The sequence below is a fragment of the Leptodactylus fuscus genome, chromosome 8 (genome assembly GCF_031893055.1).
Source record: "Leptodactylus fuscus isolate aLepFus1 chromosome 8, aLepFus1.hap2, whole genome shotgun sequence".
Lineage (NCBI taxonomy): Eukaryota > Metazoa > Chordata > Amphibia > Anura > Leptodactylidae > Leptodactylus > Leptodactylus fuscus.
In genome coordinates, this window is record NC_134272.1 from 29460721 (window position 1) to 29485541 (window position 24821).

The window sequence follows — 24821 nt, forward strand, 5'->3', positions numbered from 1 at the left end:
ATTAGGAAAGCTCTACAGACATGTTAGTGCGAACACAAGGAATGAACGACGGATGAATGGGAATACTGTCACTTTAAGGGCAGACCTAACGAATTGATAGAACTCGACGCGCTCGGCTAGCAGGCATGCTCCGTGTAACACGTGGTTAGTGGATAGTACCCCGGCTTGTGTTCGTCGTGTGAGTGTGGTCGGCGGAGACAACCCCTGCAATGGCGCAGATCCAAGCACGGTTCTTCACCAAGAATAAGAAGTGAGTTACAAGAAGAGCCGAGTATGCCGGTGATGGGCTGTTATATGTAGCAGGGCCCCGCTCCTGTCATACCTGCTCTCACTATAGTTCTGTCTTATCAGCCACATGATATTAGGGATTGCGGGGCCTCATACTTGCAATTGTAGCTTATTTTAGTGTATTATCCTACAATTGTGAATATTATCCATGGATATTGCGAGTGTGTGTCTGAGCCATAGCAAAGAGCTGCGAGATGTGGAGCAAGTCCTATATACGCACTTATATACGGCTCTGCCTAGTCATTCAAGTGTATGGGTCAGTGAAAATCATGGACGGCAAATGGCTACCTACCTGTGTGTCATGTGTTCTGTTTCCGCTGATTTGTACTCTACATACAGTCGTATAATAACTAGCATGCGTCCGGTGCCAGTGATGTTACATATATATTGCATATGTCCAGCTCTGACATATAAACAAACCTTTACATGCACTATGTGAGCAATAGTGTTAGTTTTTTATAAGATTTCTTACATTTTATGCTAGGTTCACACTAGCTTTCGGGTTTCAGTTCTTTGCGTTTGCTTGGGAACCAGAAAAATGGAAACGCTATCTGTTTAAAAAAGCAATTACCTGCGAACCCTATAGACTATAATGGGGTTCAACGAGTTTCTAGCTGAGATTTGGCGGAGAGAAAAGTCTCGTATGCAGGACTGTTCTCTCCGCATGTTTTAGGCTAAGGCCCCACGTTGCGGAAACGCAGCTTTTTTTTTGTTGCAGATTTAGCTGCTTTGGGTTTTTTTGGAGCTAAAGCCAAGAATGGCTACCAAAGGGATGAGAAAGATATAGGAAGTTCTCATACTTCTCCCTTTTGCTCAATCTACTCCTGGCTTTGGCTAAAAAAAAACGCAACAAAATCTGCAACAAAAAAAAGCTGCATGTAGCCTTAAGCAGAAAGAGGACATAGTCCCCAAATGCTAGTTTGACCACAGCCTTAGTGGTATTTGCGTGGTAGCCATTTAAATGAATAGTCGTCTTTTTAATATCTAGATGAGATTGTCTGGCAGATGGTATTGTTTAGGAGCAGATCTATGGACAGGGGTTGTCTTCCTGAGGCTACCCCTATTAATGCTCCACCATCAACCTCTGAGGCTGTCATCTGCAGTTGTGGGACACCAGAACTCCTGAGAGAGCAGGTGAAAGATAAGGAAAATGTTTATTTTTGTACCGGGTGAAAGATGACAGCACCAGCACCCTTTAAACTACATCAATTTAACTTTTTCCACTTCACTTTCCACAAGCCAAAAAAAATATTTTACTGTTCTCAGAGTAATATTAAGGCTTATATAAATTGTATGTATTTCCTAGTAAGGCTGGTCTTACACGACTGTAATGCTTTTACGGTCCACGTGTTGCTGATCATCAACATAGACTCCGCAGATGCCCGTAAACTGCCGCACTCGCCCATAGAGTTTTCTGGGCGAGTCCATGCAGTGCCGTGAATTGTGGCCATTACGGACATGTAAAAAGTGTGGACCTCGGCTGCGGCCCGGCACACCACAGATAAAATATCCGGTAGTGTAAGAGGCCGCATTGAGTATAATGTGTCTGCAAATGGTCCGCAATTGAAATCCCTCAATTCCGGACCATTTGTGGTCTTAAACTACAGTCGTGTAAGACCAGCCTAATACTAATACATTTTCCATACAGTGTACTGGGAAGGTAGAGAAAATTCAAAATGGAGTGCAACTGGGGAAAAAAACAAAACTTATGGCGTTCACTATAATGATAATAATGACGCATTCGCCATATTCTCTGGGTTAGTACAATCACAGCGACTTCAGCAGCCCTATTAAACATTTTTTTTTAGGGTGCATTCACACTGAGTATACGCTGAGCTGATTCTGAACGTAAAACACGTTCAGAGTCAGCGCGTACAAAGCAGATCCCATTCATTTCAATGGGAGCCGGCATACGTGCGCTCCCCATTGAAATGAATGGGCTGCTTTTTTCCCTATTGGTTTCAATGTATTACGCACGTATCATTTCAATGGGGAGCGCACGTATGCTGGCTCCCATTGAAATGAATGGGATCTGCTTTGTACGTGCTGATTCTGAACGTCCTTTTTAACCAAAAAATACTCCTCAATATACTAACCATGTTTACTCTCACAGAAAAAATGTAGTTCGAGCACTGTGTCCAGCATGTGCAGTTAATCTGCCACCACGTTCTACTGTTATAAGTGGAGAAGATGTAGCCGATCTTTCTGGTTTAGTAACTCTTGTCTTTTGCTTTAGGTTTGAGATCGATGATGTTCCTTTTTCCATTCCGGCCACATCTGAAATTGCAGATCTCAGTAATATCATCAACAAGGTGCTTGAAACTAAGAATGGTAAGTTCCTGTAATCTGTTACTTTGCTTTTTTAATGTTTTAAGGAGTTCAGTGATTTAAGTGAATTCCATTAATTTTTTTGAAACCCTCAAGGGGAGGATTTATGAAGATCAGTGTTTAGTATGCCAGTCTTGATAATCCACCGTAGGATGTGCCTCAGTTATGGCGTGATGAAGATTTACCATAAATCAGGCGCATCCTCTAGCGAGGCCATGTGACTGCACAGAAGTCTAGATTGGCGCATAGCATAGTGAACCGGCGTAAGCGGTCATAAATCTGATGGGGCAATGGCCATGCCCTCACCGCTCGCCCTTTCTAGAAAGTGGTGTGGGCAGTTAAAAAATTGCAGCTTTTTCTTTTTTAGCCTAAAATTTCTCCCACATATAGTTGATAATTGGAAGGAAAAAAAAAAAGGTTTTTAGCCCTCCAACCTGCATGTACGGAAAAAATTGAAAATCTGTCCGGTTCTGAACCAGAGAGAATAGCCCAGCACTGAAGTGGTTAAAGAGGCTATTTGCAGTTTTCATTCACTTTCTGTGGTGTCAGTCCCGGCCTATGTCAGGTGGGTGTACAGTGCAGAAATAACGCCCCCTGGGCCCTGACTAGCAAGTATGAAGGGTTTTAGACATGAATATGAATATATCCATTGCAGTAAATGAATCGATCAATGACTGATATTTTCTCATCTTACAGATGAACACACTCATGTGGAGTTCGACTTCCTTGTCAAGAGTCAGTTCTTGCGGTTGCCCCTCATTAAACATATGGAAGCAGAAGGCATAACTACAGTAAGTGACTCCATTTTGTTTTTGTCGCCCACTAAGGCTAGGTTCAGATTATGGATCTGCAATACAGTTCACGGCTGTTAAGAAAGCGTTGCAAGACCGAGTTTTTCGTAATTGGCGCCGTCATGGGATTTTCCGTGCCTGTCACTTCCAGGACGCTGGGGGATGGACTACACTTCTGAATTCCCAGGCCCCTCCTGAGCTGCCCCCTTTGGATGCTTGGCGGGGGATGCAACTTCGTCACTTTTTACATTCTCTCCCTGCTCCTGCAGAGTTCCGCGTCGAACCTACCCCCTTGGAGAAGATTTGTGTTGGTGCTGGCCCCCTTCGCCACTCCCTCTCGCTCACTTACCGGATCCTGGTTGAACCTCCAGAGGATTTTGTTCCGCCGTTCTTGCTGAAATGGGAATCTGATTTGTCCCTTTCCCTCTCTCAGGAGCAGCGTAGGCGCATTTTTCGCCTTTCTAATACTGCTTCCATCAGCTCTCGCCACCAGGAGGCCAGCTACAAAATCTTGTCCCGATGGTATAGGGTTCCTACGAGACTCCATGCTATGTTTCCTCAGGTCTCCCCATTATGTTGGCGCTGTGGCGATGAGGAAGGCACACTGCTACACATTTTTTGGTCCTGTCCTGCCCTTTCGTCCTTCTGGGAGGGGGTCAAGCGGATAACCCTCCAGCTTACTGAAACTTCTCACCATTTGGGCCCTGCCCTGTTCCTCCTTAATCATTGTGAGTCTTCTGTAAAGGTCTTTAAGCGCTCCCTACTTAGATTCCTGATCCTCGCTGCCCGGGCTTGTATCCCCCTTTTTTGGAAACGAGTGGATCCTCCTCCTCTCTCCCTCTGGATTTCGAAGGTCAACGAGATAATGCGCATGGAAAATCTCACGTCTTTCCTGCATGGCACGACTGAGGCGTACATCAAAACCTGGTTCTACTGGTTCAGGTTTCAACAGTCTGCAGAGTACCGGACGCTTCTGGGCTCTGACCCCTCCTCTGATTGATGCTCTTGTTGTTCGTCTCAGGTATTTGACCAGTGGTTCCTCCCGAGCCCTTCCCAACTGGCTGTGGTATGGATGACCTGACGAGCGCTCTCTCTGGTTTCCTGACTGCTCACACTCACCCCTACCTACCCTTTCACCCCCCACATTTAGTCCTCTCCCCCACCCATCTGTCCCACTAACCCCCTCCCTCCTCCCCCCCCCCCTTTTTCCTTTTTCTTTTTTCTATGTTGTTTTCTTTGTCTTTAATTTTTTTTTTTTTTTTTATTCTTCTATGATTGTATTTTGTGTTGCACTGTGTGCTTTTTCTGTTCGCAGGGCGGGTGTTCGCCCTGTAACTCGTAATTGTTTTTTCTTTTCTTATTGTATAAAAAAAAAAATTTCAATAAAGTTTGAGTTACAAAAAAAAAGAAAGCGTTGCAAGCCAAGCTTTTCGCTCCTGCTAAATAAAAGACGGAGACGTATACATTTGTTATATCATTGAAGTCTATGGAAAATGGATGCAGACTGATGCAGCTTGTAGAAACGTGATGCGAACGGAGCTTTAAAGAGAATCTGTCACCAAGTTCAAAATACTAAATGTCATCGATCGCGGGATTCTCGCCATGGTTTATTTGGAAAATCTGTCCGCCGGTTCAAAAGATACGGCCCCTGGATGATTATACGTAAATTCTGTTATTCACCAAATGGATGGGAAGCTTTTTTGTTTTTTCTTGTATTCTTGATGAATAAGAGTTGGTTTACGTATAAACTTCTAGGGGCCGTATCTTTTTGAATGCGTGGATGGATTTTAAAGATAAAAACACCAAATTGATGAGGTGCACGACAAGAATCTAAAGATGTATATTAAGTATTTTCTACCTGGTGTCAGATCCTCTTTAAGCTATAACCCTCTCTTGAGAAATGATGACCTATTGCTAGGATATACTATTACTTAAAGGGGTTGTCCACAAGTCATTAAACCAATGTCAATTCTATTGTGTAATATGTTGTTACTACCAGTCACGCTCTTGTTAGCTTCATATCTGATGAGTTCACGTGACCATCCTCACTGCTTCCTGTGATGTCACATATACCAGGCACATCCGTCTGCGCTCCCCACTGTCTCTGGGGGTGTCGTCATCTCAGTCCCTTACTGTTGACTGGAACCTTTGTAGTCCCTGCCCTTCTCATCTCTGCCGAGCCTAGCTTGCACACCAGATATTGGCACTGTCACATAATGCACATAGGAGAGGGACATGGACTGCAGAGAGGTTCCAGCCAAAAGTAAGGGACAGAGATGTTGCAACTAAGGGGTTAAACAGCCACAAACAGTGTTTTCACTGCTCGCAGCCCTTGGAGTAGGATCCCAGCTGTATGTCACAGCCAAAAGTAAGGGACAGAGATGTTGACCTGTCGGGAGAGGGATTGTATATAGATGTGACATCACAGAAACTGGCGAGGATAATCATACGACTGCATCTGGAACAACCATTCTGGTAATAACAACATATTACAAAATCGCATCCGATAGCAAGACTAATACATTGCTGCAGCAATTTCAAAAGTCATGGACAGCTCCTTGTACTGATTAGAGATGAGCGAACACTGTTCGGATCAGCCGATCCGAACAGCACGCTCCCATAGAAATGAATGGAAGCACCTGTGACACTGGCAAATTCAGCGTCACAGGTGCTTCACTGACGCTGACTTTGCCGGTGTCACAGGTGCTTCCATTCATTTCTATGAGAGCGTGCTGTTCGGATTGGCTGATCCGAACAGTGTTCGCTCATCTCTAGTACTGATCAGTTGGGGTCCAGCCAATTGTCACATGACCAGGACTGTTTTTGTTTTTTTAAATGTAGAGTGTGAACCCCATATAGGGATCACAATGTAAATTTTTTTCTCCTATCTGTATGTCTGTTGTAGAATGCAGATGATGTTCCTGGTGGTATTCGAACTCAGGACTCCAGCACTGCAAGGCTGCAGTGCTAACCACTGAGCCACCGTGTTGCCCTGATTTCCCCTAAATATGCCACTAATATCGTGTGATGATTTCACATAATATCTAACCATGTGTGGTCTCATCTTTCCAATTGTTCTTATTTACAGGAAGAAGTGGTTGAGATTGAATATGTAGAAAAGATCACGGCTCCGCAGCCCGAGGAGTGCATGCTACATGACGACTGGCTCAGCTCCATAGCGGGAAGTGAAGAGTGGTATGTCATCCTGTATGCCGGGTGATATGATGTGTCTGCACTTTCTGTAATGTGATGTTAATGTCACCTTTGATTTTTCTTTTTTTCCGTTAGGATTTTAACTGGCTCTTACGACAAAACGTGTAGAATTTGGTCAGTGGAAGGCAAACCACTCATGACTATTGCAGGCCATACGGAAGTTGTTAAAGATGTCGCTTGGGTGAAGAAAGGTAATTGGAATTAAGCAATTTCCATGTTTTACAGCTTTTATATGTAGACTCTTCCGCTGGCTTTGCAGAGTTTTTGCTTTCACCAACAGCTGCTATGGAGAGCTTGCCCTGATAGTCGGCCTGAGTAATAGGCCCTTAAGGCTCAGGTGACACAATCTGCATCCTTGGCCTGGCTAAGTGTTTCTAAGACACCACTTAGATGCTACCAGCATTATTGATGGTTGCATCTAAGGGGTTTAACAGCCACAAACAGTGTTTTCACTGCTCGCAGCCCTTGGAGTAGGATCTCAGCTGTATGTCACAGCTACTGTGGCGTCAATTCACAGGAATGGCTTCGCTGATGTATTGGTACATCATGGAGCAGGAACCAGTTAAGTCTGTTGCTCTCATCCTATAATGGATGAGAACAATGGACTTTAGGAACGGAAATGTGAACTTTGCTTAGCTGTAATATTGTAGTCGCTTGCATGTATCACCATCACATTGATCATGACGTCGGTCCGTTTTTCTCTTCTATAGATAGCCTATCCTGTTTGCTGCTGAGCGCCTCCATGGATCAGACCGTTCTTCTTTGGGAGTGGAATGCAGAGAAGAATAAAGTGAAGGCTCTCCATTGTTGTAGAGGACATGCAGGGAGCGTGGACTCCATTGCTGTGGACGGATCCAGCACTAAAGTAACTGAATATATTACATTTTTTTATTTTATTCTTGTTACAGAAAAATGATTTGTTAAACAAAATGCACGTCAGAAAATGCAAGTAATTTACAGACAGAACCCGTCGCCTATCCTGAAGTGTTTCAGTGTGGAGCAACTTTATCTAAACTCCATATTGTCATGTTCTTCTGTTATTACTGCTAGAAATGTATGAATACATTGACAGTTCCCAAGTGGACTCCCTGAACGGAAACCCGTGCACAGATGTGAACCAAGCCTTAGACACAATAATCCAGAATGACTGTTTTACAGAGAATACGAGTATCTATTAATACAGACATGTCAAAAGAACAGAGAAGTCAACTTAAATCCCCAGTGCTTGTCATTACACATTTATACCCTATAGGGGATAGGATAGGGGATAGGTAGCAAATTATCAGTTTGACCACTTGGACCCCAGTGCTCAGAAGAATTAGGGCCCCAAAGTCCCCCTGTATCCTCCCTATGAATGAAACACTAGTGTGCATGGCCAACAATCTCCAGAAACTCTATAGAAATGAATTGTGCGCACTAGCCGCGCGGAGAAGTCACACGGCGGAAAAGGTTTCTGCTGTGTAAACATGCCCTTAAGTTAAGGTAGTAAGATGATGACCCATAACCTCATATGGCTGCTTGAACATAACAAACCATATATATATATATTTATTTGAAGGCAGGGTATAAAAACAAAAATGCTGAAAAAACAAGTCACTTTGGCTGGAGGGGGTTAAACACTTTAAGGCCGGGACTCTACAGGCTGGAAACGCCGCAGGAAAAATCACAGCATTTTACAGTATCTGCAAAGTGGATGGGATTCATGCGAATCCAATGCCCACTTTGCGTTTCAAAACCGTAGCGAGGACACGCTGCGATTTCCAAAACTGGCGCGGTTTTGGCAATCGCAGCATTTCAATTATATCTAAGGAAACGGCGGCGGCTTTCCCGTAGATATAATGGTAACAGAAAGTTTGTGGAGGAAAACTCGGTGAACGTTCTGTTCAAAGCGCTGCGGCAAGAACCGTGATGCGTTCCCGCCGTGATTTTTTCCTGCAGCGCTTTAGTGCTGCGTGTCGTCCCTTGGGGCCTTAGACTAATGCTTGTCTGACAATCTGCTTCTCATTTACATAACCAGCTTGTTTTGTCTTTAGTTTTGCAGTGGATCATGGGACAGGATGCTGAAGATCTGGTCTGCAGGTCAGTAGAGGTGTTAAATGCATGTAGTGTGTACTGTGTGTAATAAGTTAGAATATAGACATCAGCTGATAGGTGGTGGTCCCAGATGTGGGACGCGCCCCCCCCAATCTCATAGAGTTGGTCTTGATCCTTCCGCCTTGGTCGTCCATCTGTATATTGTTTGCAGTCTTCCGGTTTTGTTTTTTTACTTATTCCTGCATAATCCCTCATTACTCCAATTCAATAAAATGTATTGCTAATAATGAAGTATCTATCTATTGTATTGCAGTACCCACTGAGGAAGAAGACGAAGTTGAGGAGAAGTCAAACCGGCCACGGAAGAAACAGAAAACTGAGCAGCTGGGGTTAACTAGGGTAAGTTTATCTGGACAGGAAACCTGAGCATTGGTTCCAATATAGGAGAATCTTATTGTCTTTATGGATTTTTGTGTAATGATTTCAGTATTGAGTATTTTGCACTGAGCGACTGGGATGGTCACAATCATATACTTGTGTTTTGCAAGGCTCTAATAAGTAATATTTTTGCATACGAGTTGCCCGCTGTTTTACATGGCTTGCAAAGGCTATTTTGTCTGTGCTGCTGTCGATGGCTTTTCTTAATAGGGAATCTGTCGCTAGGTTTGGGGTCTCTAATCCAGCAGCACATCTTTACACTACTGGAGTTCAGGGTTCCAAAGCTGTGACCTCAGTCTCGTCCGCTGCTGTCTTTGGCCATTTACAAAGGTTTTAGATTGCCAGATAAGAATCGGGATGCAGCTGTAACAGATGACAGTACATGTGCTGTTTGCAGTTGAAGCTGTTGAGCGTACACCTTATTTCACTGTACCTGTGCCATATGCAAAATTTTTGTAAAGAGGCTGACTGAGCAGCAGGACCTTGAACCTCGGGAGCATAAGGAAGTATCTGTGGGTTAGGGGCTTCAATCCTGATGAGCGGTCTCCTTTACGTAAGGCTGTAAGGTTGTGATAAGTACGGCTTGACAATTTTGAGATTCCATGCATTGCTTGCAGCTGGGGATTGTGTGACCTGTGTCACCAATGGAGACATTTACCATAACTTCATATTATTTTGTTTGTTAAAACCACTTTAATGAGAATATTGCGTCTTTTTCTAGACTCCAATTGTTACTCTGTCTGGTCACAATGAAGCCATTTCATCTGTGCTATGGTCTGATACTGATGAGGTTTGCAGCGCATCGTGGGATCACACTATCAAAGTGTGGGACATTGAAGCAGGGGAAGCTAAAACAACTTTGGTAAGAATCACATCGCATAAATGTATATGACTAATATACGATGAAAGGATTACATACTGTGAGATGCTTAACCTACCAGGATTATTTTAATCCACTGTGCAAAAGTTTTAGGCTTGGGTTTTCCAGAAAAAAAATGGAAAAGCCAGGGGTAATGAAAAATTAAAAAAGGAAGGGATACTTCCCTGTCCCCCCCTCTAGTGCTGCGACAGGTCAGGGTGGAAGTGTTGAGACATATGTGACTGCTGAGGCCAGTTGCTGGTCACATGTACAATACTGGTGATGTCACTTTTGATACATTAATGGTACCCCATGCCCAGGGCCGGCTCCAGGTTTTTATGGGCCCTTGGGCGACAGAGCCTCAGTGGGTCCCCTTGTGGAGGAAGCGGGAGTCGGGACACTGCGGACACTGATGAGCTGAAATCGGGACAGGCAAGCGCTGGGGCGGGCAAGTGCCAAGGGGCCCCCAGAGGCTCTGTGGACCCCGGCACTTGCCTAACTATGCCTTGTGCTGACGCCAGCCCTGCCCATGCCCCATGTGACTGCTGAGGCCATGATTGGCCAAGTGAGGCTCAGCACTTCTAGCCTGGCCAGAGCCATAGGGGACGCTGGGACTGGCATTTTTTTTTTAATGACATCTCAACTACCCCTGAGTATTGTATTTGATCTGGAAAACTACTTTAATAATATTAACAACAGGGGACGGGGAAAGGCTCCACCTTGGAGGAGGTTGAGAACTGGCTGATTTTTCTGGAAGTGTTTTACAAAAAAAAAAAAGCAATAGTCCCCTCAGCGATCATCCTCTTCTTCAGTTCTGACACTACCTGGACCCCCTGCCTGTCTCTACCTCCTGGTCTCACAATGACTGCTCAGCCAATGACTGGACACAGTTTGACCCCTTAAAATGCTTTCCATGTACTGTATGAGGGTTTTGTGATCAGCCCTCTCCTCATAGGACCGTATACCGATATAGCTTCAGCAGCACAAAGTAGTTGTAAATGATAGAGGTTGTATATGTAATATAAGCAGTGTACTGATACTTTCTTTATTATCTACCAGACTGGAAGCAAAGTGTTTAACTGCATCTCTTACTCGCCATTGTGTAAACGACTGGCCTCTGGTAGTACAGACAGACATATCCGATTATGGGATCCCAGAACTAAAGGTAAGTACGGATATTTCAGTGTTTTGCTCTTTTTTTTTTTTTTTTTTTTTTCCCCTCACTTGGACGAGTTTTTTTTGTAGGCTGATTTTGATACAGAATCCGCTTCAAAATCTGCCTACAAAAACCGCTCCCAATGACTTCAATAGGAGCTGCTCGTTTTCAATAGGAGATGCCCTATCTTACCGCGGATTTCGCGGCTCGAGACAGGCTCCTTTTTAGGCCCATTCATTCGGGCCTAATCGGCGGCAGAATGCCCATGCACTGAATCTGCTTTCCGTCGCGGCTAGCCGTGTGGAAGAGCCGAAACCATTTTTTCGCCGTGTGAACATACCCTAAGGGTTATTAGTGGAATATCATTGCTTATCCGAGACATTTATAGCCTATGTACAGAATAATCCAGAAATGTCAGACAGATGTGGTCCCATTTCTGGAACTTGCACCTGTTTACAGAAATGGGTCTCCCATTGCTGTCTTGTCTGGAGCTAGACCACTATGAATGGAAAGGTAGCCGCTCATGTATGGCTCTCTTCATTGTATTGGAGTCCACTTACAGTCATAAATTACTAGTATCAAGAGTTGTAGGAGAATTCCTGAAGTTTGCTTGTCTCTACAGATGGATCCCTGGTTCTGCTCTCCTTGACGTCTCACTCGGGCTGGGTAACGGCAGTGAAATGGTCGCCCACCAATGAGCAGCAGCTTGTCTCCGGATCCCTTGATAGCTATGTGAAGCTCTGGGACACAAGGAGGTAGGAATCCATATACTGTCCATGAATTCACATCTTTTCTCAGTATCATTGACTGCTCGCTCGCGATCTCTTTTCTACCATAGCACTCAGTGTTATTTCTTCTCATTTCTCCAGTTGTAAAGCTCCTCTTTATGATCTGGCTGCACATGAAGATAAAGTTTTAAGTGTTGACTGGACAGAACATGGGGTAAGCACCAGAACGCATCACATCCTGGATTTATTACACCCTTTTAGAGTATATCAGGGAACTGATTCTGATCCTCCTTTAATAGAATGATGTCAGGCAATGTAGTCAGTTTTCTCTTGATAGGTTGTTTAAGCGCCATTGACACTATTTAGCATCAGTGATCATGTCAAAACTGACATGTGATTTAAGCCCAAGGTTGGAAATGGACAGATGTAAATTCTAGAATGTGAACATACCTAAATAACATATGTTGCATAGAATCGCTTAGAACCCTTCATTTTATTAAGTTGCTCTACATTAAATGGAAATCTTGCCACTGAAACAGTATGTACTTTGGTAAATCTTGTAGAAAATATTAAAGGGATCCTATCTTTTAAACACATTTTTTTCTCCCTAACATGTCGGAATAGCCTTAAGAAAGGCTATTTGTCTCCTACCTTTCCGTGTCTTCTCCGCGCCGCCGTTTGCCTCTTATCCCGGTTTTTCTCGGTATGTAAATGAGCGCTCTCGCAGCACTGGAGGTGGGCCCCAGCGCTCAAACAGTACTGGGGGCGTCCATAATGCTGCCAGAGAACTCTCCAGCGCCGCCTCCATCATCTTCTGCAACGAGGTCTTCACCACATCTTCCTCCGGTGGTGTCTAACTTCTAGGGCAAGCCGACTGCGCATGCCCGCCGGCCACGAGAAAATGGGCGCTTACAATACTGTGGAAGCAGCCATTTTTCTTGTGGCCGCGAGCATGCGCAGTCGGCTTGCCCGAGGCATAGAAGTTAGAAGTCACCACTGGAAGAAGAACGCGATGAAGACCTCGTTGCAGAAGAAGATGGAGGCGGCGCTGGAGAGTTCTTAGGCAGCATTGGGGATGCCCCCAGTGTTGTTTGAGCGCTGGGGCCCACCCCCAGTGCTACAAGAGCTCATTTTCATACCGAGAAAAAACAGGGCGAACGGCGGCGCAGAGTAGACGAGGAAAGGTAGGCCATTCATCTCCTTTCTTAAGGCTATTCCGACATGTTAGGCAGAAAAAAAAGTGTTTAAAAGATAGGATCCCTTTAAGGAATTACTTTAATAGCAATTTTTATTTTATGTAATTTTTTTGTTTTTTTTCCCCATTTTCTACAGCTGATTCTAAGTGGAGGGGCAGACAACAAACTGTATTCATACAGGTACACAGCGCCGCCTTCAGATGTTGGTGCATGACCAGGGCAACATGGACTGAAGAGATGTTTATCGCTGCTACAGGATGTTGTAAAGCTGTTTGGAGAACTGGTCATTTTTAATACTATATTTGTACAGAAAAAACCCATTTATGCAGTTTTCTTTAGTTAAACTTTCTACGATAGAAAAAAAACAAAACAAATGGTTTCCCAAGACACAATATTTCATGGATGTTGCTGCGATTGTATGCTCAGTCCTTATACTTTCACTTTTTTTTTATTATTATTAGTATGGCAAAATGTGACCAGAGGTGCCATTTATTTTTATCTGTATGCTATGCAAACAGAAGTTGCCACGTCAGGCCCCCAGTAGTCCTGCACAGATTAAGCAGAAATACAATGGAGGTAACCTGTACAATACATCTGCATTTATAATGGTCATGTATTACGCGCTGTCACAATCTAAATATATTGTAACTGAGTGACCCGGTGCCTTAATCCTATCATGGACTTGTTATTGAAACTTCTTCAGTGTGGTTAAGAATTTCTATACTGAGAATATTAAAGGGGTATTCTTACAATCCACAGCTATCACTTCTCAACCGAATAAGTGTCTCATCCTTCGGGCCCTACCAGTCACTGAGCAAAGGGGGCCAAGCCCCTTGTTAATCATAACCATTCAGACTCCTAAGTACAATATGGTGGAACTCTTATGTAATTGTGGCACTTCCCCCGCCCCACCGAGGTTAGTTGATTCTTGGCCAGTTTTAAGTACCTATAAGATTTATTTTGTCAGTACAGAATCAGGTTTATAGTTCAAGTTGACAAATAATATATTTTAATAGCAGGGCAAATATTAATATAGAGGAATTACCTCCAATGTGTGTTACTGTGAATAACAAGACCTTCAGCAGTGTCGTCCCCTAGACTAGATCTCAGAACCAGCATTGAGCTTGGTTGTATGGTATACATGAACCATAGTATTTCTACCCCTACATGTAGGACTTCACCTCACTATTCTTGAGTGTCCCCATAGACACTACATTGTTGCAGAAAATGAATTACAAATGCATATGTCGGCATTTCACTTTGTTCACATCCCACTAAACTATAATAGAAGGGGATTGTGCATGTGTGGGGAGGATCAGGCCTTCACCATTTTTGGAATCGGGTAGATCGCAGCAGTCGGACTCTACTCACCTGAGTTTTACGGTTATTCCACTATATAGATTCAACATCTAAGTTTACAAGTTGTGCCATGAATGCAGTTTACATTACAAGTAAAATTTCCTAAGCCCAGGGGCAATACGGTGGCTCACTGGTTAGCACTGCAGCCTTGCAGCGCTGGAGTCTTGGATTCAAATCCCACCAGGAACAACATCTGCAAGAAGTTTGTATGTTCTCCCTGTGTTTGCATGGATTTCCTCCCATTCTACAAAAACATACTGATAGGGGGGGAAAAATGTAGATTAGGATCCCCATATGGGGGCTCACAATCTACATTAAAAATATTTTTTTTTTCCTAAACCCACTTCTAAGAAAAAAATGGCAACAATATTTACAGCAAAACTGTGAAATCCTGTATGTTCTAACCAGATGCAAAATGTAAACTTATGTCACAAACTGGCTTCATTAATCTTATATGACAAAGGTCCAGCTAAAGCATTTATTGCATATTGCAAGCATGCCCACTACTCTGTTGTCTCCTAGGGATTGAGCAGCGGTCATGACACAGGATCCCCCTTTCCCTGGTAGGTGACGGTCGCAGAGGGAAGATCTGCTTTTGTCTGGTGCTTGATAGTGTTTAAAAAAAAAAAAAAAGCACCTAAGCTCCAACGCTGAAAACTAGAGAGGAGCAAGTACTATTTGAAACAGCCGTTTCGAATAGCATGCACTTATAAGAATGAATGGAAGCGGCCGGCATGCAGACTTTACCGGCGGCTGGCCGCTTAACCCCCTGCGTGCCAGCTGCGTCCATTCATTCCTATGGGTGCGTGCTATTCTGAACGGGAGTTTGGACTAGTACTCGCTCATCTCTACTGAAGATGAAGATTGTGATATAGCAGAGTCTTAGTGGGAAAAGCTACTAAAATTCTTATCTTTCTGGCCTTAAATAATATGACCTAAAATGTTGAGTCTCTGGGTAAGTAATATCTGCTGCCTGAAGGTTACGAATCCGAGCAGATCCAAGCTGCAGGGATCCATTGCGGCTCATCTTGAGCACGGCGGATAATGGACAGGAGCTGGACACTGGCAGACTGTAGATCATCATTCACCACCACTTGGTCAAAGAACTGGCTAAATTGATCCTCCATCATCTTTGCAGCTTCTTCTATCTCCTGAAAGTCTTCCTCCTGCAAAGTCAAACAAAATAAGCAAATTGGCCATTGCATACAGCACACACTAGAAAGAATCTGTTAGGGTCAGGCCACATAATGTGGAAAAACTGATTTATTTATTTTTTAGCCAAAGTCAGAAGTAGATTTTTTTTGGGCTAATAAAAATTTTAAAAAACTTTCACAGCATGTGGCTTCAGCCTTAGATTTATATACATTTTTTGGGTTTTTTCATATATTAGAGAGAAGATAGTGCTCCACCTGCCCCATGGAGAGGTGCCTGAGCCTTGTTCAATACCATCAAAGAAGGTCCCAGCGTAAATCTTGAGTTCAAGTTTATTCACGTATGTATAAGATCACTATCTGATGCGTCTCTCCCCTCCAAAACTTTGTGAACCACTCATGTTAAGATGTTGAATAAAGATTCGGATGGGGCGAAACGCACCAATAGTGAGCATATGTGAATAAGCTTGATCAAGGTTTGTGACGGTTAGATTTTTTTTTTTTTTTTTTTTATCTGTAAGGTGTCTGTTTGTCGAATATCTTTGACAAAGATTTAGTTATCAGTTTCACACTTTCAATTACAGTGGGGGGAAACCATGACAGATAAGTCCTCCCCCCCCCCCCCCCCTTTCCTTCCCCTGTATGCACCTCCAGGGTCTACACCAAGAGTCTGTACTTATTCTAGGATTATCTTATTGGGTCACAAAATGCCATTAGGTGGCCAAGAACAAAGCTCTTCCATTATCTACACACTTCCCATGTCCCGCTCCAGCAACCACAGAAGATGGGCCCTTTCAGTGACATAATACAGTTATATCAGAGATGATAATACTAGTCTTCTATAGTGACAAGTTCACGTGTCAGGTCATAGAGTCCTGTAGTGGCTTATACTATAAGAGCGGTCATCAAGCTATTAATATAGCTTCATCTCCAGCTATCTATCAGGGTATAATTGCATTAATGGCAATAATATATACATGATAAGTGTACCTTAAACCTCTGGTTCACATAGTAATCGGTGATGATACTGGCATTTCTTCTCGTCTGCCTCATACAGTTACGGCTTGGTGGCTTTATAAATATGACGTATGGTTTAAGTTCATGTGTTCGAGCACTTGTAACACCCTGTAACAAGACAAGAAGTGGTATATGTATCAATCCTTCCCATGTCCCTAAGATGGTATATGTATGCCTATAAACACTGTGAATTATTAAAGGAGTACCTACCATAGACACATACCTCTCCTCCTCTATAGAGAGCTCAGTGCTTAATTATTCTGCCCGTTTCCTTTTAGTCAATTATTGAGTACAATAATAAAATTCTATGTACTTGCATTCTCCAGTAGGTGGAGCTCAGTGCATAACAATTGTAATGGAAGATGTATATGCTGTGTTCGCCACCTAGTGGTGGCAGCCAGAATTATACTTAGCAAGTATACTCACATTTAGACAAAAATAAATATCCAGGTTTACTTACAGAACCAGTTTGGTAGTGAATAATATTCTGTTTTCCTATGATTTATTTTTCATTAAATAATACAAGCAGTAGCACGTGAGTATCTCCTTAGAGATTATTATTAGTGTTGAGCGAGTCGTATTCGATCAAATACCTCGCCGGCATAGGAATGCGCGTAATCGGCTGAACACCAAGGGGTTAAACGCATTGAATATTCAAAGCGATTAATCCCTTGGTGTTTGGCCGATTACACGCATTCCTATGCCGGCGAGGTATTCGTTCGAATACGACTCGCTCAACACTAATTATTATTAATGCAACAAGAATCTCCTTAGAGATTATTACCAAACTGCACGCCCAATGTTGATGTGATCGCCCATTGAATGTAACGTTTGCGTATACTATTATACATATACAATGGTGATCTAACCTGAGGTTCCAAGTCTATAATGCATATTTTTCCAGCATCCAATACTTCTTTCACTGTGTCCATACTGGTACCGTACATATGTCCTTTGTATTCTCCATACTCCAGAAAACTAATGGGAAATATAGAAAACAGTAATAATGAACTTATATAGCAGTTTTCTATTGAATATGAAACAAGGGAAAGGCTAGTCAGGTACTAGATATCTGGTAAGGGTGTATGAGCTGTATCATTAAAGGGATAAAAACCCTTAAGAATAAGTCTGAAATTTCCACTAGTCCTGCAGTTGTGACTCCCTGGTTACCCATATGACTACTAGAGTCATATGGGTACACACACAATAGAATGTCATCCAAGTGACTTCTATTTAAAAAAAAAAAAATCTGAACTTACACGGCCTGCACACTCAGACGTATATTAATATTAATAGGCTACCTTTAGGACAAGTCAACTATTTAGAAGCAGTGGGACAAGGTAACACAAACGTTGTCCCATTGAAACTAGTCAAACAGCTTATCGGCAATGGTACAGACAGTCAGACCCCACTGTCCCATCCTAAGGACCCCTTTAAAGTAAAAATGGTGCCATTATGTGATAAGATGATCAATATTTGCACAGTCTTATATTTACAATCAATATGGGTTAATAACTTGGTAGAAACAGCTTTGATGGTCATTGTATTGTGCAGACAGATGCCATACCTGTGGCTGTATATCAAACTTTCAAATGTCTCTTTAGATACAAAGAAATATTCTCGGCCGTTCTCTTCGTAGCTCTTCTTGGAGCGAGTAGTATCTAGTAGGACATAGATCCTTTTATGTTAGTATTTGCCATGTGTAATGCCATTAACAATCCAATCCTTATCTTAAAGTAAAATGTATAATATTTGCTACTAATCTGTAGGACTTTGTTACTTCATCCCAGTGGCGTAACTAGGAACGGTGGGGTCCCGTGGCAAACTTTGGACCCCCCGACCGACGCCCACCAAAGACCCTGACCAAATCCCCCCCCCCCACATTCCTGCGCTCTCTATTATGCCCCATAGTGGCCCCTGCACACATTATTGTGGCACCTGTACACAGTATTATGCCCCATAGTGACTCCTACACACTATTATGCCTACTGTGGACACCCATGAACAATTATTATACTCGAGTATATATATATATATATATATATATATATATATATATATATATATATATATATATATATATATATATATATTATACTAGAGTATAATAATTAGATACTGAAGGGGGGAATACCAACATAAAAAAACAATGTTACTTACTTATCCCCAGCTCCCCTGCAGTCCTCGGTGGTGTCAGCCATCTTCAATGACGTCACATGACCCAGGACGCAGGCACAGGTCATGTGACGTCAGGGACAGAAGTAGGCCTGAACCTGCCCGGAGAAGTAAGTAACAGTGTTTGTTATGTTACCTCACCTCCCCTGGACCTCCGATCATAATATTTGGGGTCTGAAAAGACCCCCGAGTATAATAATGATGTTTGTGGGGTCTGTGGCGTCACTTACCAATCCCGGCCACTGCCAGGATTGATAAGCAAATAGGGCCCGTTACCATCTGGAGTAACGGCCTATTAAGAATAGAAAAAAAAATGCAGCGGTAGCGGCTGTCGCCGGCCCCCTAATGTCCCGGGCCCTGTGGCAGCCGCTACCCCATTAGTTACACCACTGCTTCATCCCTCATATACTAACACATTCTACACATTCCTTTGTCTTTTCACCACATATGGTGAGTTCCAGTTGACCAGACAGACATAGTCCTGGAAGCCCCCACCCCACTTAAGCTTAGAATAAAGACCCTATAGACTGTTTCACTATCTAGCCTCAGCTGGGACCATAATGATGTGACCTGCAACCTTTGAACATCATTGAATTACAGTGGGGCAAAAAAGTATTTAGTCACCAATAGTGCAAGTTCCACCACTTAAAAAGATGAGCGGCGTCTGTAATTTACATCATAGGTAGACCTCAACTATGAGAGACAAAATGAGAAAACAAATCCAGAAAATCACTTTGTCTGATTTTGTAAGAATTTATTTTCAAATTATGGTGGAAAATAAGTATTTGATCAGTAACAAAATTTCATCTCAATACTTTGTTATATATCCTTTGTTGGCAATGACAGAGGTCAAACGTTTTCTGTAAGTCTTCACAAGGTTGGCACACACTGTTGTTGGTATGTTGGCCCATTCCTCCATGCAGATCTCCTCTAGAGCAGTGATGTTTTGGGGCTGTCGCTTGGCAACACGGACTTTCAACTCCCTCCAAAGGTTTTCTATAGGGTTGAGATCTGGAGACTGGCTAGGCCACTCCAGGACCTTGAAATGCTTCTTACAAAGCCACTCCTTCGTTGCCCTGGCGGTGTGCTTTGGATCATTGTCATGTTGAAAGACTCAGCCACGTTTCATCTTCAATGCCCTTGCTGATGGAAGGAGGTTTGCACTCAAAATCTCATGATACATGGCCCCATTCATTCTTTCATGTACCCGGATCAGTCGTCCTGGCCCCTTTGCAGAGAAACAGCCCCAAAGCATGATGTTTCCACCCCCATGCTTTACAGTAGTTATGGTGTTTGATGGATGCAACTCAGTATTTTTTTTCCTCCAAACACGAAAAGTTGTGTTTCTACCAAACAGTTCCAGTTTGGTTTCATCAGACTATAGGACATTCTCCCAATACTCTTCTGGATCATCCAAATGCTCTCTAGCAAACTTCAGACGTCCCGGACATGTACTGGCTTAAGCAGTGGGACACGTCTGGCACTGCAGGATCTGAGTCCCTGGCGGCGTAGTGTGTTACTGATGGCAGGCTTTGTTACATTGGTCCCAGCTCTCTGCAGTTCATTCACTAGGTCCCCCCGCGTGGTTCTGGGATTTTTGCTCACCGTTCTTGTGATCATTTTGACCCCACGGGGTGAGATTTTGCGTGGAGCCCCAGATCGAGGGAGATTATCAGTGGTCTTGTATGTCTTCCATTTTCTAATTATTGTTCCCACAGTTGATTTCTTCAATCCAAGCTGGTTGCCTATTGCAGATTCAGTCTTCCCAGCCTGGTGCAGGGCTACAATTTTGTTTCTGGTGTCCTTTGACAGCTCTTTGGTCTTCACCATAGTGGAGTTTGGAGTCTGACTGTTTGAGGGTGTGCACAGGTGTCTTTTTATAGTGATAAGTTTAAACAGGTGCCATTACTACAGGTAATGAGTGGAGGAAAGAGGAGACTCTTAAAGAAGAAGTTACAGGTCTGTGAGAGACAGAAATCTTGATTGCTTGTAGGTGACCAAATACTTATTTTCCACCATAATTTGCAAATAAATTCTTACAAAATCAGACAATGTGATTTTCTGGATTTGTTTTCTCATTTTGTCTCTCATAGTTGAGGTCTACCGATGATGTAAATTACAGACGCCTCTCATCTTTTTAAGTGGTGGAACTTGCACTATTGGTGACTGACTAAATACTTTTTTGCCCCACTGTATATAGATGTATACTAGTGCATGATATACAGTGAAGCTCCTCAATTTTCCAACACACAATATTTCTTATGATTTGTTATTTTCAGAAATGTTACTATGGTGTACTAAATCAAAACCGTCTCTGCATCTGTATCGAGAAGGACTAAGGGAACCTTATCGAATTTGGCATAATGGTGTGGATTCATATGTTGTACTTATCAATTCCATAATTCCATTCCCCAGTGGCAGCTGCTGACAAACACATTCACTAGACTGGGGTATGAAGCAAGTGGAGGGTTGACCCTGTAAAGCTCCCTTGTTTACAGTTCTTGTGACATATGCTTCAAAGTGTGTATGTTACATGGCTAAGCCAACAAGTGTGTGCACAATGAGCACATATATTTCTCTGGAAGTCATTTTGCTGCATCAGTTCAGTGATATTCCCAGTGGCTTTAAGGGGCTCGATCATTGGGAAAAGTCATTTTTATCTAAGCACATACATGCATAGCCTTTAGAAAGGCTATTCCACACCTACCTTTAGTATATAAATCGCCTCAGTGGTCTATGAATGAGCCCGTTTTTATCCATATGCTAATTAGCCTCTTGGTGCACCCCGGAAGTCTCATCGTGCACCCTATGTGCTATTCTTTCCTATGTATGTGTACAGCAAAGGCTGCTGATGACTTCCTGTTTGCACAAACAGATAGGAGAGAATAGCAGAGACGAGTGCTGCTGGGAACTTCCTGTGCTGGCTGGAAGCTAATTAGCATATGAATAGAAACGGGCTCATTCAAAAACCACTGAGGCGATTTACATACAAAAGGTAGGTGTGGAATAGCATTTCTAAAGGTTATGCATGTATGTGCTTAGTTAAAAATGACTTTTTCCAATGATAGAGCCCCTTTAATGTTTATGTCTTGTAGAGTCAGAATATTGGCACTTACGTGGCACTGGGCTGTGGAATATGCTGGGATTTAACCTAATAATCTGCTTTCTTAGTTCATTAACACCAACTCCTGAAGGACCTGCAAGAAAGTAAAACCAATGATTTTCTATATTACAATAATCTATTGGAGTTTTATTCCGACAGTAACATAAAAATAGGAAAGTGCATAGATCTGATCGCAAATATACTGTAGTAAGTGTAAGTACTGTATACAGTATAGCTGAATGTATAAGGACTAACCTATTAGAACAATAAGTCTATGTCGATCACAAGGCCTCCTTTGATATCTTACAACCTCTTCGTAAGGAGCAGCTAAAGTGTGGTAACAGCTACTTGGACATCTAGAGTAACAGGAATATTGGGTGCTGTGGGACTTTCTGCGGCAAAGGCGCATGCTTCTCCGAAAACCAGCTGTGGAGAGGACAGAAATGTTATTGCCACAATGATGCCAAAATTACTATACATGTACCAATGTCTCATGAAGATAACTCCTGTCCATATTCCCTAATAGGACACATAGATGTCATAGAGGGGCTCTCCCCACTCAGGAACCCCCAATGTGACCTACACTAAAAAACAACTGGTAACAGTTTAGGCAAAAGAAGCTTGTGGGGGTAAAATTAAAAAGAAGCCATACTCACCTACCCTTAGTCCTTCGTTCCACCGTGGGGGTCCAGGTTTCCTTCCAGTGCAACTACTGCCTGGGCCAGGAGTGAAGTAGCTCAGGTGACCAGTATGGTCAATGACTGACCTCAGCTGTCCCACAGTGCTATCAGAAGTGAGCTGCTTTACTTCTGGCCCAGGAAGACAAGTAGTGGGATTCCACACTGAAATGGAGGGCCTGGGATAGGTGAGTATCGTTTTTTTTTTTAATTCTATTATCCTTCCCCCATGGTTTCATGTTTGGCTAGAAAACCCCTTTAAAATCATTTCCCAGTCTGGCGAACCTGGACTGTCCTTGTATTCCATGACTAGCCTTTTGATTGGTGTCATGTAATTTTACATCTACCTTTCAAGAACCCGATCCAAGCGCACAGAACCTCACTGGGAATCTGATTTTAAAGAAGGGGTTTCTCAATTACAAAAGTTTTTATTGTCAATGAAAGAAATCATCTTTGTTCCATCTAGAGCAGGGGTCTCAAACTCGCGGCCCCCCGAACAATTTTGTGCGGCCCGCACAAGCCTAGGGACGCCGGATCCGAGTTAAATACACTAGCCGCTACGTTCCGGCTAGTGGACATATAGGCGCGATGTGATGACGTCACATCATCACATCGCGCCTACAGGTCTATTAGTGAAACTGCAGAGCGCGGCGGGGGAGCGTTGGATGGTGAGTATAAGTGTTTTTTGTGTGTTAAAGAGGACCTTTCACCATTTTGTCCACAGGCAGTTCTATATACTGCCGGAAAGCTGACAGTGCGCTGAATTCAGTGCACTGTCGGCTTTCCCGATGTGGGCCCAGTGTGAAGAGCTTACGGTCCGGTACCGTAGCTCTTCTATGGTCAGAAGGGAGTTTCTGACAGTTAGCCAGAGACGTCCTTCTTCACAGCACAGCCAATCGCGCTGTGCTGTGGAGCGGGGAGGAACTCCCCCCTCCCTCCCTGATAATGCTCGTCTATGGACGAGTACTGCGAGCAGAGGGAGGGGGCGTTCCTCCCGGCTCTCACAGCACAGCGCGATTGGCTGTGCTGTGAAGAAGGACGTCTCTGACTGAGTGTCAGAAACGCCCTTCTCACCATAGAAGAGCTACGGTATCGGACCGTAAGCTCCTCACACCGGGCACAGATCGGGAAAGCCGACAGTGTGCTGAACTCAACGCACTGTCAGCTTTCCGGCAGTATATAACACTGCCTGTGGGCAAAATGGTGAAAGGTCCTCTTTAAACATTGAGGTGGAATGAAGGGGCTCATGACACTGGGGGCAGACGAAGGGAGGGGGGAGAACGGCATGACACTGGGGCAGAAATGCAGGGACATGAATCTGAGGGCAGAGATGGAGGGACATGAATCTGGGGGCAGAGATGGAGGGACATGAATCTGGGGGCAGAGATGGAGGGACATGAATCTGGGGGCAGAGATGGGGGGACATGAATCTGGGGGCAGAGATGGAGGGACATGAATCTGGGGGCAGAGATGGAGGGACATGAATCTGGGGGCAGATGAAGGGTGTATATGTAACTGGGGGAAAGATGGAGGGGGGACATATAGTTTACGGCTGACTGTAGGAGGATTATACAGTGTGGGGGCACATGAAAAATGAATGGGCGGAGTCAACATAAAAGTGGGTGGAGCTAAATTTGCCGTGGTGCGGCCCACATGCTGAGTTGAGTTTGAGACCCCTGGTCTAGAGATTGAAATCTCATATAATCTATCCCGTGAGCATGAAATCTGCACCTATGCCAATAGTGTGCTACAATGTAGAAGAGTAAAGTGTGTCAATGTACAGTCCAGCTTGTTTAGCTCACAAAGGACTGCAAGCAACGGTAGCAAGTTCTAGGCCATTGGGTCTAGGCAGGTTTCAGTCTTTAGATAAGAACGTTTTAATTCAGTAAAAGCAAGAAGAGATTTTGAAAGTGATTGAAACAAAATTCATATTAGAAAATTGTATAAACTTTATCTTCATAAAACTGGAACACACTTGGGGAGGTGAACTCTTGGCTGTCACAATCAGGCAGAGAATGTATAGAATACACTTCTATGGGAGTCATAGAAACATCGGAGTCACCCACTTTCCATGGAATGTTATGGAAAGTGGGTGACTTATGAGATCCCCCACTGACCCTGAGCATGGCCAAGTCACCATAACTATTTAGTCTATGGTTTTCCTGCGCCAATGCTCCTGGCCGCCCACCTGTGTAAAGAAATGCAGCCTAGCACGATATCTTTGTAAAATGGATAACCAAGGAGTCACCGTGCAGGGACAAATCAGGGAAGATGGTGCGGCTCTACACGAGCACTGCAGTCCCTTCAT

General features: G+C 43.5%; 2 protein-coding genes across 2 annotated transcripts in view; one reads left to right on the forward strand and one right to left on the reverse strand.

The window, feature by feature from the left end:
* The first annotated feature begins 159 nt into the window (after window positions 1–159).
* WDR12 (WD repeat domain 12) lies at window positions 160–13426 on the forward strand. Its single transcript, XM_075284342.1, has 13 exons — window positions 160–250; window positions 2525–2619; window positions 3313–3407; window positions 6496–6602; window positions 6696–6811; window positions 7331–7485; window positions 8654–8699; window positions 8968–9053; window positions 9814–9954; window positions 11011–11116; window positions 11730–11862; window positions 11977–12049; window positions 13168–13426. The coding sequence occupies exons 1-13, from the start codon at window positions 210–212 to the stop codon at window positions 13243–13245; spliced, it is 1272 nt and encodes a 423-aa protein (XP_075140443.1). The 5' UTR covers window positions 160–209; the 3' UTR covers window positions 13246–13426.
* A 1879-nt stretch (window positions 13427–15305) lies between these two features.
* The window catches only part of MPP4 (MAGUK p55 scaffold protein 4), a 45501-nt gene continuing 35985 nt past the window's right edge, over window positions 15306–24821 (reverse strand). The window contains exons 16-21 of the mRNA XM_075284378.1: window positions 22092–22262; window positions 21850–21930; window positions 18126–18219; window positions 17428–17536; window positions 16532–16666; window positions 15306–15556 (exon numbers count right to left, since the gene is read on the reverse strand). Of these exons, the coding sequence (XP_075140479.1) occupies window positions 15371–15556; window positions 16532–16666; window positions 17428–17536; window positions 18126–18219; window positions 21850–21930; window positions 22092–22262 (776 nt within the window). The 3' untranslated portion in view covers window positions 15306–15370. The remainder of the gene's footprint in view (window positions 15557–16531; window positions 16667–17427; window positions 17537–18125; window positions 18220–21849; window positions 21931–22091; window positions 22263–24821) is intronic.

Bases quoted from the DNA above. Each gene is read 5' to 3' on its own strand.
- WDR12 (XM_075284342.1), top strand. From the start codon at position 210: ATGGCGCAGATCCAAGCACGGTTCTTCACCAAGAATAAGAA. The intron at 9,054-9,813 runs GTAAGTTTATCT...GTCTTTTTCTAG, and splicing joins AGCAGCTGGGGTTAACTAGG to ACTCCAATTGTTACTCTGTC. The intron at 11,117-11,729 runs GTAAGTACGGAT...TTGTCTCTACAG, and splicing joins ATGGGATCCCAGAACTAAAG to ATGGATCCCTGGTTCTGCTC.